The sequence below is a fragment of the Tinamus guttatus genome, unplaced genomic scaffold (genome assembly GCF_059628265.1).
Source record: "Tinamus guttatus ecotype Peru unplaced genomic scaffold, ASM5962826v1 Tinamus_guttatus_pri_ptg000729l, whole genome shotgun sequence".
In the NCBI taxonomy this organism is placed as follows: domain Eukaryota; kingdom Metazoa; phylum Chordata; class Aves; order Tinamiformes; family Tinamidae; genus Tinamus; species Tinamus guttatus.
This window is the reverse complement of record NW_028289263.1, coordinates 7221-19491: the sequence shown is the minus strand read 5'-3', so window position 1 is coordinate 19491 and position 12271 is coordinate 7221. Positions and strand designations below refer to the sequence as shown.

The 12271-nt window shown below is 67.6% G+C and overlaps 1 protein-coding gene across 1 annotated transcript; it reads left to right on the top strand.

Moving 5' to 3' along the window:
* Window positions 1-2259: 2259 nt before the first annotated feature.
* Window positions 2260-12034, top strand: LOC148591713 (WD repeat-containing protein 46-like; the record flags this gene model as incomplete). Its single annotated transcript, XM_088537100.1, has 12 exons — window positions 2260-2347; window positions 2431-2492; window positions 2572-2676; window positions 2749-2899; window positions 2970-3105; window positions 6532-6631; window positions 6715-6868; window positions 8980-9127; window positions 9190-9284; window positions 9359-9454; window positions 9530-9628; window positions 11936-12034. Coding segments are annotated over 12 exons (1333 nt in total), but the record flags the coding sequence as incomplete, so codon positions are not given.
* Window positions 12035-12271: the final 237 nt, after the last annotated feature.

Below are 12271 nucleotides of genomic sequence, written 5' to 3'. Positions count from 1 at the left end.
TGTGTCAACCCTGGGTCACCCCAATGTCCCCTTGTGTCCCCCGGGTCACCCCCGTGTCCCCTGTGTCACCCCATGTCCCCTCGTGTCACCCCCATGTCACCCCTGTGTCCCCTTGTGTCCCCCCGTGTCACCTCCATGTCCCCCTGTGTCACGACCCCTGTGTCACCTTGTGTCCCTTTGCATCACCCCCATGTCCCCTGTGTCACCCCCGTGTCCCCTTGTGTCCCCCTGTGTCACCCCCCATGTCCCCCCGTGTCCCCTTGTGTCCCCCCACGTCACCTCCGTGTTCCCCTGTGTCACCCCTGTGTCCCCTTGTGTCCCCTTGCGTCACCCCCGTGTCCCCTTGCGTCACCCCCGTGTCCCCTGGGTCAACCCCGTGTCCCCTTGTGTCACCCCATATCACCCCCGTGTCACCCCCGTGTCCCCTTGTGTCACCCCCGTGTCCCTTTGTGTCCCCTTGCGTCCCCTTGTGTTCCCCCTGTGTCCCCTGGGTCATCCCCATGTCCCTGTGTCACCCCCGTGTCACCCCCGGGTCCCCTTGTGTCCCCCCATATCACCCCTGTGTCCCATGTCACCCCCATGTTCCCCTGTGTCACCCCTGTGTCCCCTTGTGTCCCCCTGCGTCACCCCCATGTCCCCCCGTGTCCCCTTGTGTCCTCCCACGTCACCCCTGTGTCACCCCCGTGTCCCCTTGTGTCCCCCCGCGTCACCTCCGTGTTCCCCTGTGTCACCCCTGTGTCCCCTTGTGTCCCCTGTGTCACCCCCGTGTCCCCCTGCGTCACCCCGATGTCCCCTTGTGTCCCCTGGGTCACCCTCATGTCCTCTGTGTCATCCCCGTGTCCCCCCGTGTTACCCCCGTGTCCCCTTATGTCCCCCAGGTCACCCCCATGTCCCCCAGGTCACCCCCATGTCCCCTGTGTCATCCCCAGGTCTCCTCCATGTCCTTGTGTCAACCCTGTGTCACCCCCATGTCCCCTTGTGTCCCCTGGGTCACCCCATGTTCCCTCGTGTCACCCCCATGTCACCCCTGTGTCCCCTTGTGTGCCCTGGGTCACCTCCGTGTCCCCTTGTGTCCCCCTGTGTCACCCCTGTGTCCCATGTCACCCCCATGTTCCCCTGTGTCGCCCCCGTGTCCCCTTGTGTCCCCCCGCGTCACCTCTATGTGCCCCTGTGTCACCCCTGTGTCCCCTTGTGTCCCCTGGGTCACCCCCATGTCCTGTGTGTCACCCCCGGGTCCCCTTGTGTCCCCTCATGTCCCCTGTGTCCCCCATGTGACTCCCATGTCCCCAGTGTCCCCGTGTCCCTCTGTGTCCTCTCATGTCCCCTGTGTCCCCCCGTGTGGCTCCCATGTCTTCCCATGTCCCCACTGTCCCCCTGTGTCACCCTCGTGTCCCTTGTGTCCCCTCTGTGTTCCCTGTGTCACCTCGGTGACCCTCTGTGTCCCCTGTGTCACTCTGCGTCTCTCCCTGTCCCCTCTCTGTCCCCCCATGTCCCTCTGTGTCCCCCCGTGCGACTCCCATGTCCCCAGTGTCCCTGTGTCCCCTCATGTCCCCTGTGTCCTCCCATGTCCCCAGTGTCCCCATGTCCCCCTGTGTCACCCTCGTGTCCCCTGCGTCCCCTCTGTCACACCTGTGTCACCCGTGTCACCTCTGTGACCCTCTGTGTCCCCTGTGTCACTCTGTGTCTCTCCCTGTCCCCTCTGTGTCCCCCCGCCATGTCCCTCTGTGTCCCCCCATGTCCCTCTGTGTCCCCTCATGTCCCCTGGGTCCCCCCTGTGTGACTCCCATGTCCCCAGTGTCCCCGTGTCCCTCTGTGTCCTCTCATGTCCCCTGTGTCCCCCCGTATGGCTCCCATGTCTTCCCATGTCCCCGCTGTCCCCCTGTGTCACCCCTGTGTCACCCCTGTGACCCTCTGTGTCCCCCCATGTCCCCTGTGTCCCCCCATGCGTCTCCCATGTCCCCAGTGTCCCCCCGTGTCCCCTCATATCCCGTGTGTCCCCCCTGTATGTCCCCCATGTCTTCCCATGTCCCCGCTGTCCCCCTGTGTCACCCTCGTGTCCCCTGTGTCACCTCTGTGACCCTCTGTGTCCCCTGTGTCACTCTGCATCCCTCCCTGTCCCCTCTGTGTCCCCCTGCCATGTCCCTCTGTGTCCCCCCCCATGTCCCCCCGTGTCCCTCTGTGTCCCCCCCATGTCCCTCTGTGTCCCCCCACGTCCCTCCGTCCCCGCCGTGTCCCTTTGTCACCTCCCTGTCCCCGCAGCTTCCTGGAGGCCGACCCCGGCGAGGACACCTGCACCGTCACCCAAGGGGACATCGCGGCCGCCGTGGACATCGCCAGCGCCGCCAAGGTGGGACCGCCACCCTCAGGTGACACCGGGAGGGGACATTGGGGACAACAAAAGCGTCACCCGCCTTTGTCCCCGTTTCGCAGCATTTTGAGCTGAAACTGGAGCAATTTGGGCCCTACCGCTTGGATTACACCCGAACGGGACGGTGAGAGCGGCCACGTGGCCCTGTCCCCATGCGTGTGTCCCCTCCGTGGTGTCACCCGTTGTCACTTTTTGTCCCCAAGGCACCTGCTGCTGGGGGGCCACCGGGGCCACGTGGCGGCGCTCGACTGGGTCACCAAGTCCCTCTCGTGCGAGATCAACGTCATGGAGACGGTGACGGACGTGGCGTGAGTGACACGACAGGCGGCGGCGTCACCCGTAGGTGACACCGGTGTCATCGGTGTCACCGGTGTCACCAGGTGGCTCCACGCCGAGACCATGTTCGCGGTGGCCCAGAAGAGGTGGCTTCACGTCTATGACAACCAAGGGCTGGAACTCAACTGTCTCCAGCGCTTCCCGGGAATCCTACGGATGACATTCCTGCCCTACCACTTCCTGCTGGCCACGGCGGTGGGTGACACGTCCCCGGTGTCCCCTTGTCACCCAGGGGACGGTCCTGATGTCCCTTGTCACCTTACAGAGCGCCAGCGGCTTCCTGCAGTACCTGGACGTGGCCGTGGGGAAGGAGGTGGCCGCCACCTGCACCCGCGGTGGCCGCTTGGGCGTCCTGGCGCAGAACCCGGCCACCGCCGTGGTGCACCTGGGCCACGGCAACGGTTTGTCACCAAAGTGTCCCCAAGGTGTCCCCAAGGTGTCCCTAAGGTGGCCCCAAGGTGTCCCTAAGGTGGCCCCAAAGTGTCCCCAAGGTGGCCCCAAGGTGGCCCCAAGGTGGCTCCTGGTGGCCCCGAATGGCCCTGAGGTGGAGGAGGGTGTCCCCTGGTGTCCCCAAAGTGTCCCCAAGGTGTCCCCAAGGTATCCTCAAAGTGTCCCCAAGGTGTCCCCAAAGTGTCCCCAAGGTGGCCCCTGGTGACCCCAAGGTGGCCCTGGGGTGTCCCTGGGTGTCACTGAGGTGGAGGAGGGTGCCACCTGCCCCCAAGGTGGCCCCGGGGTGGCCCCAAGGTGTCCCCAAGGTGGCCCCGAAGTGTCCCCCGGTGGCCCTGAATGGCCCCGAGGTGGAGGAGGGTGTCCCCTGGTGTCCCCAAAGTGTCCCCAAGGTGTCCCCAAGGTATCCTCAAAGTGTCCCCAAGGTGGCCCCGAAGTGTCCCCCAGTGGCCCTGAATGGCGCCGAGTTGGAGGAGGGTGTCCCCAAAGTGTCCCCTGGTGGCCCCAAGGTGGCCCCAAGGTGGCCCCGAAGTGTCCCCCGGTGGCCCTGAATGGCCCCGAGGTGGAGGAGGGTGTCCCCTGGTGGCCCCAAAGTGTCCCCTAGTGTCCCCAGGGTGGCCCCGGGATGTCCTTGGTGTCACCGAGGTGGAGGAGGGCGCCACCTGCCCCCAAGGTGTCCCCAAAGTGTCCCCAAGGTGGCCCCAAGGTGGCCCCAAAGTGTCCCCTGGTGAGGGGGGGAGGTGGAGGAGGGTGTCCCCAAGGTGGCCCCAGGGTGTCCCCAAAGTGGCCCCTGGTGTCCCCAAGGTGTCCCCGGGGTGGCCCCAAGGTGGCCCCGAAGTGTCCCCCAGTGGCCCTGAATGGCCCCAAGGTGGAGGAGGGTGTCCCCTGGTGGCCTCAAGGTGTCCCCGAAGTGTCCCCAAAGTGTCCCCAAGGTGGCCCCGGGGTGGCCCCGAATGGCCCTGAGGTGGAAGAAGGCACCACCTGCCCCTGAAGTGCCCCCAAGGTGTCCCCAGGTGGCCCCAAAGTGTCCCCAAGGTGGCCCCGAGGTGTCCCTGGGTGTCACCGAGGTGGAGGAGGGCGCCACCTGCCCCCAAGGTGGCCCCAAGGTGGCCCCCAGGTGGCCCCAAGGTGTCCCCAAGGTGGCCCCAAAGTGTCCCCCGGTGTGGGGGGGAGGTGGAGGAGGGTGTCCCCTGGTGTCCCCAAAGTGTCCCCTGGTGGCCCCAAGGTGTCCCCGGGGTGGCCCCAAGGTGGCTCCTGGTGGCCCCGAATGGCCCTGAGGTGGAGGAGGGTGTCCCCTGGTGGCCCCAAAGTGTCTCCTGGTGTCCCCAAGGTGTCCCCAAAGTGTCCCCAAAGTGTCCCCTGGTGGGGGGGGGAGGTGGAGGAGGGTGTCCCCAAGGTGGCCCCAGGGTGTCCCCAAAGTGGCCCCTGGTGTCCCCAAGGTGGCCCCGAGGTGGCCCCAAGGTGGCCCCAAAGTGTCCCCCGGTGGCCCTGAATGGCCCCGAGGTGGAGGAGGGTGTCCCCTGGTGGCCCCAAGGTGGCCCCGAAGTGTCCCCAGAGTGTCCCCAAGGTGGCCCCGGGGTGGCCCCGAATGGCCCTGAGGTGGAAGAAGGCACCACCTGCCCCTGAAGTGCCCCCAAGGTGTCCCCAAGGTGGCTCCAAGGTGTCCCCAGGTGGCCCCAAAGTGGCCTCAAAGTGGCCCCCGGTGGCCCCAAATGGCCCCGAGGTGGAGGAGGGTGCCACCTGTCCCCAAAGTGTTCCCTGGTGGCCCCAAAGTGTCCCCAAGGTGGCCCCAAAGTGTCCCCAAGGTGTCCCCGGGGTGGCCCCGAGGTGGCCCCGAAGTGTCCCCCAGTGGCCCTGAATGGCCCTGAGGTGGAGGAGGGTGTCCCCTGGTGGCCCCAAAGTGTCTCCTGGTGTCCCCAAGGTGTCCCCAAAGTGTCCCCAAAGTGTCCCCTGGTGGGGGGGGGAGGTGGAGGAGGGTGTCCCCAAGGTGGCCCCAGGGTGTCCCCAAAGTGGCCCCTGGTGTCCCCAAGGTGGCCCCGAGGTGGCCCCAAGGTGGCCCCAAAGTGTCCCCCGGTGGCCCTGAATGGCCCCGAGGTGGAGGAGGGTGTCCCCTGGTGGCCCCAAGGTGGCCCCGAAGTGTCCCCAGAGTGTCCCCAAGGTGGCCCCGGGGTGGCCCCGAATGGCCCTGAGGTGGAAGAAGGCACCACCTGCCCCTGAAGTGCCCCCAAGGTGTCCCCAAGGTGGCTCCAAGGTGTCCCCAGGTGGCCCCAAAGTGGCCTCAAAGTGGCCCCCGGTGGCCCCAAATGGCCCCGAGGTGGAGGAGGGTGCCACCTGTCCCCAAAGTGTTCCCTGGTGGCCCCAAAGTGTCCCCAAGGTGGCCCCAAAGTGTCCCCAAGGTGTCCCCGGGGTGGCCCCGAGGTGGCCCCGAAGTGTCCCCCAGTGGCCCTGAATGGCCCCGAGGTGGAGGAGGGTGTCCCCTGGTGGCCCCAAAGTGTCCCCTGGTGTCCCCAAGGTGTCCCCAAAGTGGCCCCGGGGTGTCCCTGGGTGTCACCGAGGTGGAGGAGGGCGCCACCTGCCCCCAAGGTGTCCCCAAAGTGTCCCCAAGGTGGCCCCGAAGTGTCCCCGAAGTGTCCCCCGGTGGCCCCAAATGGCCCTGAGGTGGAGGAGGGTGCCACCTGCCCCCAAAGTGCCCCCATGTCCCCCAGTGTCCCCAAATGTCCCCAAGGTGTGGGAGGGCGCCACCTGTCCCCAAAGTGCCCCCATGTCCCCGAAGGTCCCCAGCGTGTCCCCAGTGTGTCCCCAAACGTCCCCAAGGTGTGGGAGGGCCCCACGTGCCTCCAAAGTGTCCCCTATGTCCCCAGTGTGTCCCCAAATGTCCCCGAGGTGTGGGAGGGTGCCACCTGTCCCCAAAGTGTCCCCCATGTCCCCGAAGGTCCCCAAGGTGTCCCCAGTGTGTCCCCAAACGTCCCCAAAGTGTGGGAGGGCCCCACGTGCCCCCAAAGTGTCTGCTATGTCCCCAAATGTCCCCAAGGTGTGGGAGGGCACCACCTGTCCCCAAAGTGCCCCGATGTCCCCAAATGTCCCCAAAGTGCCCCCTGTGCTGTCCCCAAGGTGTAGCAGGGTGCCACCTGCCCCCAAAGTGCCCCCATGTCCCCAAGGTGTCCCCAAACGTCCCCGAGGTGTGGGAGGGCGCCACCTGTCCCCAAAGTGTCCCCTGTGTCCCTGTGCCATCCCTAAGGTGTATGAGGATGCCACCTGCCCCCAAAATGTCCCCTGTGTCCCCAACTGGTACCCCGCGTGCCACCTGCCCCCGCTGTCCCCACGGTGTCCCCAAGCAGCTTGTCCCTGACGTCCCCTCTTTGTGTGTCCCCTGGTGACAGGCACGGTGACACTGTGGAGCCCCAGCGCCAAGGAGCCGCTGGCCCGCATGCTGTGCCACCGCGGCGCCCTGCGCGCGGTGGCCGTGGACCGCACGGGCACGTGAGTGGGTGACACGGTGACAACCGGGGGTGACAATGACAAGCGCGACGCGGTTGTCACCCGGTTGTCGTTGTCACCCGCAGGTACATGGCCACGGCCGGGCTGGACCGGCAGCTGCGGCTGTGGGACCTGCGGGCGCTGCGGGCGCTGCGGGCGCTGCGGCTGCCGCGCGGCGCCGGGCACCTCGACTGGGCGCAGCGCGGGGCGCTGGCCGCCACCTGCGGGGACGTCGTGCAGGTGGGTGGCACTGGTGGCCCTGGGTGTCCCCAGGGTGTCCCCGAGGTGGCTCCGGACATCCCTGGGGTGTCCCTGAGATGGCCCCGGGGTGGCCCTGGGTGGCCCCGGGGTGGCCCCAGACATCCCTGGGGTGGCCCCAAGGTGCCTCTGAGTGACCCTGAGGTGGCCCTGGGTGTCCCCAGGGTGGCCCCGGACATCCCTGGGGGACCCCGAGGTGGCCCTGAGGTGGCCCTGGACATCCCTGAGGTGGCCCTGGGTGGCCCCGGGGTGGCCCTAGACATCCCCGGGGTGGCCCGGAGGTGGCCCTGGGTGTCCCTGAGGTGGCCCTGGTGGCCCCAGGGTGGTCCTGGTGGCCCCAAGGTGTCCCTGAGGTGGCCCTGGGTGTCCCCGAGGTGGCCCTGGACATCCCTGAGGTGGCCCTGGTTACCCTGAGGTGGCCCTGAGGTGGCCCTGGACATCCCTGGGGTGGCCCTGGGTGGCCCTGGTGGCCCCGGCCGTCCCTGGGGTGCAGGCGGGCGCTGCGGGCGCTGCGGCTGCCGCGGGGCGCCGGGCACCTCGACTGGGCGCAGCGCGGGGCGCTGGCCGCCACCTGCGGGGACGTCGTGCAGGTGGGTGGCACCGTCACCGGGGTGGCCCCAGGGTGGCCCTGGGTGGCCCTGAGGTGGCCCTGGTGGCCCTGGGGTGTCCCCGAGGTGGCCCTGGACATCCCTGGGGTGGCATCGAGGTGGTCCCGGACGTCCCTGAGGTGGCCCTGGAGGCCCCGAGGTGGCCCAGGACATCCCTAGGGTGTCCCCGAGGTGGCCCTGGGTGTCCCCAGGGTGTCCCCGAGGTGGCCCTAGACGTCCCTGGGGTGGCCCCAAGGTGGCCCTGGGTGTCCCCAGGGTGTCCCCGAGGTGGCCCTGGACATCCCTATGGTGGCCTCGAGGTGGCCCTGGGTGTCTCCAGGGTGGCCCCGAGGTGGCCCGGGTGGCCCCAAGGTGGCCCTGAAGTGGCCGTGGGGGACCCCGAGGTGGCCCCGGACATCCCTGGGGTGGCCCTGGGTGGCCCCGAGGTGGCTCAGGACGTCCCCGAGGTGGCCCTGGTGGCCCTGAGTGGCCCCGAGGTGGCCCTGGACGTCCCTGGGGTGGCCCCAAGGTGGCCCTGGGTGTCCCCAGGGTGTCCCTGAGGTGGCCCGGGGTGTCCCCAGGGTGTCCCTGAGGTGGCCCTGGTGGCCCCGAGGTGGCCCCGGGGTGTCCCTGGGGTGGAGGAGGGCGCCACCTGCGGGGACGTCGTGCAGGTGGGTGGCCCTGGTGGCCCCGGGTGTCCCCGAGATGGCCCCAGACATCCCTGGGGTGGCCCCAAGGTGGCCCTGGGTGTCCCCAGGGTGGCCCCGAAGTGGCCCTGGATGGCCCTGGGGTGGCCCCGAGGTGGCCCTGGGTGTCCCTGAGGTGGCCCTGGTGGCCCTGGGGGACCCCGAGGTGGCCCCGGACATCCCTGGGGTGTCCCCAAGGTGGCCTTGGTGTCCCTGAGGTGGCCCTGAGGTGGCCCTGGTGGCCCTGAGGTGGCCCTGAGGTGGCCCTGGGGGACCCCGAGGTGGTCCCGAACATCCCTGGGGTGGCCCCGAGGTGGCCCTGGGTGTCCCTGAGGTGTCCCTGAGGTGGCCCTGGACATCCCTGGGGTGGCCCTGAGGTGGCCCTGGGTGTCCCCGAGGTGGCCCTGGACGTCCCTGGGGTGACCCCGAGGTGGCCCTGGTGGTCCCGGCGTGTCCCCGAGGTGTACGAGGATGCCGCGCGCCGCCTATCCCCAAGGCCCCCAATGCCCCCAAAGTGCCCCCAAAGTGTCCCCGAATGTCCCCAAAGTGTCCCCGAATGTCCCCAAACGTCCCCTCGCTGTCCCCAAGGTGTACGAGGACCCCGCGCGCCGCCTGTCCCCAAAGTGCCCCCATGTCCCCGAACATCCCCCAAATGTCCCCAAATGTCCCCGAATGTCCCCAAACGTCCCCTCGCTGTCCCCAAGGTGTACGAGGACCCCGCGCGCCGCCTGTCCCCAAAGTGCCCCCATGTCCCCGAACATCCCCCAAATGTCCCCAAATGTCCCTGAATGTCCCCAAACGTCCCCGCTCTGTCCCCAAGGTGTACGAGGACCCCGCGCGCCGCCTGTCCCCAAGGCCCTACCTGTGCCACCGCCTGCCGCAACCCGCGCACGGCCTCCGCTTCTGTCCCTACGAGGACGTCCTGGGCGCCGGCCACGGCCAGGGCTTCACCAGCCTCCTGGTGCCAGGTAGGTGCCACCACCCCCGTGGGGACATCGCGGGGACACCGCGGTGACACGTGCCACCGCAGGCGCCGGCGAGGCCAACTTCGACGCCTTGGAGAGCAACCCGTACCGGAGCCGCAAGCAGCGGCAGGAGTGGGAGGTCAAGGCGCTGCTGGAGAAGGTGACACCTTGGGGACACCTTGGGGACACTCGGGGACGCTCGGGGACGCTCGGGTGTCACACGGTGTCACGCAGGTCCCCGCCGAGCTCATCACGCTGGATCCCACCGAGCTGGAGCGCGTGGACACGGCCAGCATGGAGCAGAAGCGGCGGGAGAAGGCGGAGCGGCTGGTGAGCTTGGGGACATTTGGGGACATCCCGTTGTCACCGTCGGGGACCCTTTGTCACCTCCCGTTGTCCCCATAGGGCTTCGACCCCGACGCCAAGAGGCGCTTCCGCCCGCGGCGCAAGGCCAAGGGCAACGCGTTGCGGCGCAAGAAGAAGGTGGCCCACGAGGAGCTGCGCGTGAGTGTCCCCTCGGTGTCACCCGCCGCGTGTCCCCCCATGTCCCTCTGTGTCCCCCCCATGTCCCCGTGTCCTCCCCATGTCCCTCTGTGTCCCCCCATGTCCCTCTGTGTCCCCCCATGTCCCCTGTGTCCCCCCATGCGACTCCCATGTTCCCAGTGTCCCCCCGTGTCCCCTCATGTCCCCTGTGTCCCCCCTGTATGTCTCCCATGTCTTCCCATGTCCCCGCTGTCCCCTTGTGTCACCCTTGTGTCACCCGTGTCACCCCTGTGACCCTCTGTGTCCCCTGTGTCACTCTGCGTCCCTCCCTGTCCCCTCTGTGTCCCCCCATGTCCCCTATGTCCCCCCATGCGACTCCCATGTCCCCAGTGTCCCCCCGTGTCCCCTCATATCCCCTGTGTCCCCCCGTATGGCTCCCATGTCTTCCCATGTCCCCACTGTCCCCGTGTCACCCTTGTGTCCCCTGTGTCACCCCTGTGTCACCCGTGTCACCCCTGTGACCCTCTATGTCCCCTGTGTCACTCTGCGTCCCTCCCTGTCCCCTCTGTGTCCCCCCCAAGTCCCCGTGTCCTCCCCATGTCCCCTGTGTCCCCCCATGCGACTCCCATGTCCCCAGTGTCCCCCCGTGTCCCCTCATATCCCCTGTGTCCCCCCTGTATGTCCCCCATGTCTTCCCATGTCCCCACTGTCCCCCTGTGTCACCCTCGTGTCCCCTGTGTCACCCCTGTGACCCTCTGTGTCCCCCCATGTCCCTCTGTGTCTCCCCATGTCCCCTATGTCCCCCCATGCGACTCCCATGTCCCCAGTGTCCCCCCGTGTCCCCTCATATCCCCTGTGTCCCCCCTGTATGGCTCCCATGTCTTCCCATGTCCCCACTATCCCCATGTCACCCTTGTGTCCCCTGTGTCACCCCTGTGTCACCCCTGTGTCACCCGTGTCACCCCTGTGACCCTCTGTGTCCCCTGTGTCACTCTGCATCCCTCCCTGTCCCCTCTGTGTCCCCCCATGTCCCCTGTGTCCCACCGTGTGACTCCCATGTCCTCCCATGTCCCCAGTGTCCCCCCGTGTCCCCTCATATCCCGTGTCTCCCCTGTATGTCCCCCATGTCCCCGCTGTCCCCCTGTGTCACCCTCGTGTCCCGTGTCACCCCTGTGACCCTCTGTGTCCCCTGTGTCACTCTGCGTCCCTCCCTGTCCCCTCTGTGTCCCCCCGCCATGTCCCTCTGTGTCCCCCCATGTCCCTCTGTGTCCCCTCATGTCCCCTGGGTCCCCCCTGTGTGACTCCCATGTCCCCAGTGTCCCCGTGTCCCTCTGTGTCCTCTCATGTCCCCTGTGTCCCCCCTGTATGTCCCCCATGTCTTCCCATGTCCCCGATGTCCCCCTGTGTCACCCTTGTGTCCCCTGTGTCACCCCTGTGTCACCCATGTCACCCCTGTGACCCTCTGTGTCCCCTGTGTCACTCTGCGTCCCTCCCTGTCCCCTCTGTGTCCCCCCCATGTCCCCCTGTGTCCCCCCCATGTCCCTCTGTGTCCCCTCATGTCCCTCTGTGTCCCCTCATGTCCCCTGGGTCCCCCCTGTGTGACTCCCATGTCCCCAGTGTCCCCCCGTGTCCCCTCATATCCCCTGTGTCCCCCCTGTATGGCTCCCATGTCTTCCCATGTCCCCACTGTCCCCGTGTCACCCTTGTGTCCCCTGTGTCACCCCTGTGTCACCCGTGTCACCCCTGTGACCCTCTGTGTCCCCTGTGTCACTCTGCGTCCCTCCCTGTCCCCTCTGTGTCCCCCCCATGTCCCTCTGTGTCCCCCCATGTCCCTCTGTGTCCCCTCGTGTCCCCTGGGTCCCCCCTGTGTGACTCCCATGTCCCCAGTGTCCCTGTGTCCCTCTGTGTCCTCTCATGTCCCCTGTGTCCCCCCCGTATGTCTCCCATGTCTTCCCATGTCCCCGCTGTCCCCGTGTCACCCGTGTCACCCCTGTGTCACCCGTGTGTCACCCCTGTGACCCTCTGTGTCCCCTGTGTCAATCTGTGTCCCTCCCTGTCCCCTCTGTGTCCCCCCCATGTCCCCCTGTGTCCTCCCCATGTCCCTGTGTGCCCCCATGTCCCCTGTGTCCCCCCATGCGACTCCCATGTCCCCAGTGTCCCCCCGTGTCCCCAGTGTCCCCCCGTGTCCCCTCATATCCCCTGTGTCCCCCCTGTATGTCCCCCATGTCTTCCTATGTCCCCGCTGTCCCCGTGTCACCCTTGTGTCCCCCGTGTCACCCCTGTGTGGCCTTTGTCCCCTCGTCATCCTCCTCCTCCTCCTCCTCCCAGGCCGCCATCCGGAAGAGCGTGGAGCAGCGGGAGCAGAGGGACAAGGACAACGCGGTGGCCCCGGCGCGGCGCTCGGCGCTCGACCGCTTCAAGAAGTAGCGCGGCCGGGGCCACCGCGTTGTCACCGTCACCCGCGGCCATTAAAGCTGCTCCGTGTCCCCTCCCCGCTGTGTCTGTCCCCTCCCTCGGAGAGGCCACGCGTTGGAGGCCCCATGTGGCTTTTATTGGTGACGGTGGCACCAAGGTGGTGGCCCAAAGCTGGAGATGCTCCTTGGTTCCATCCCAAGAGTCCCATCAAGGTTGGAGCGTTGGGGGTTGTTGGTGATGGACAACCTA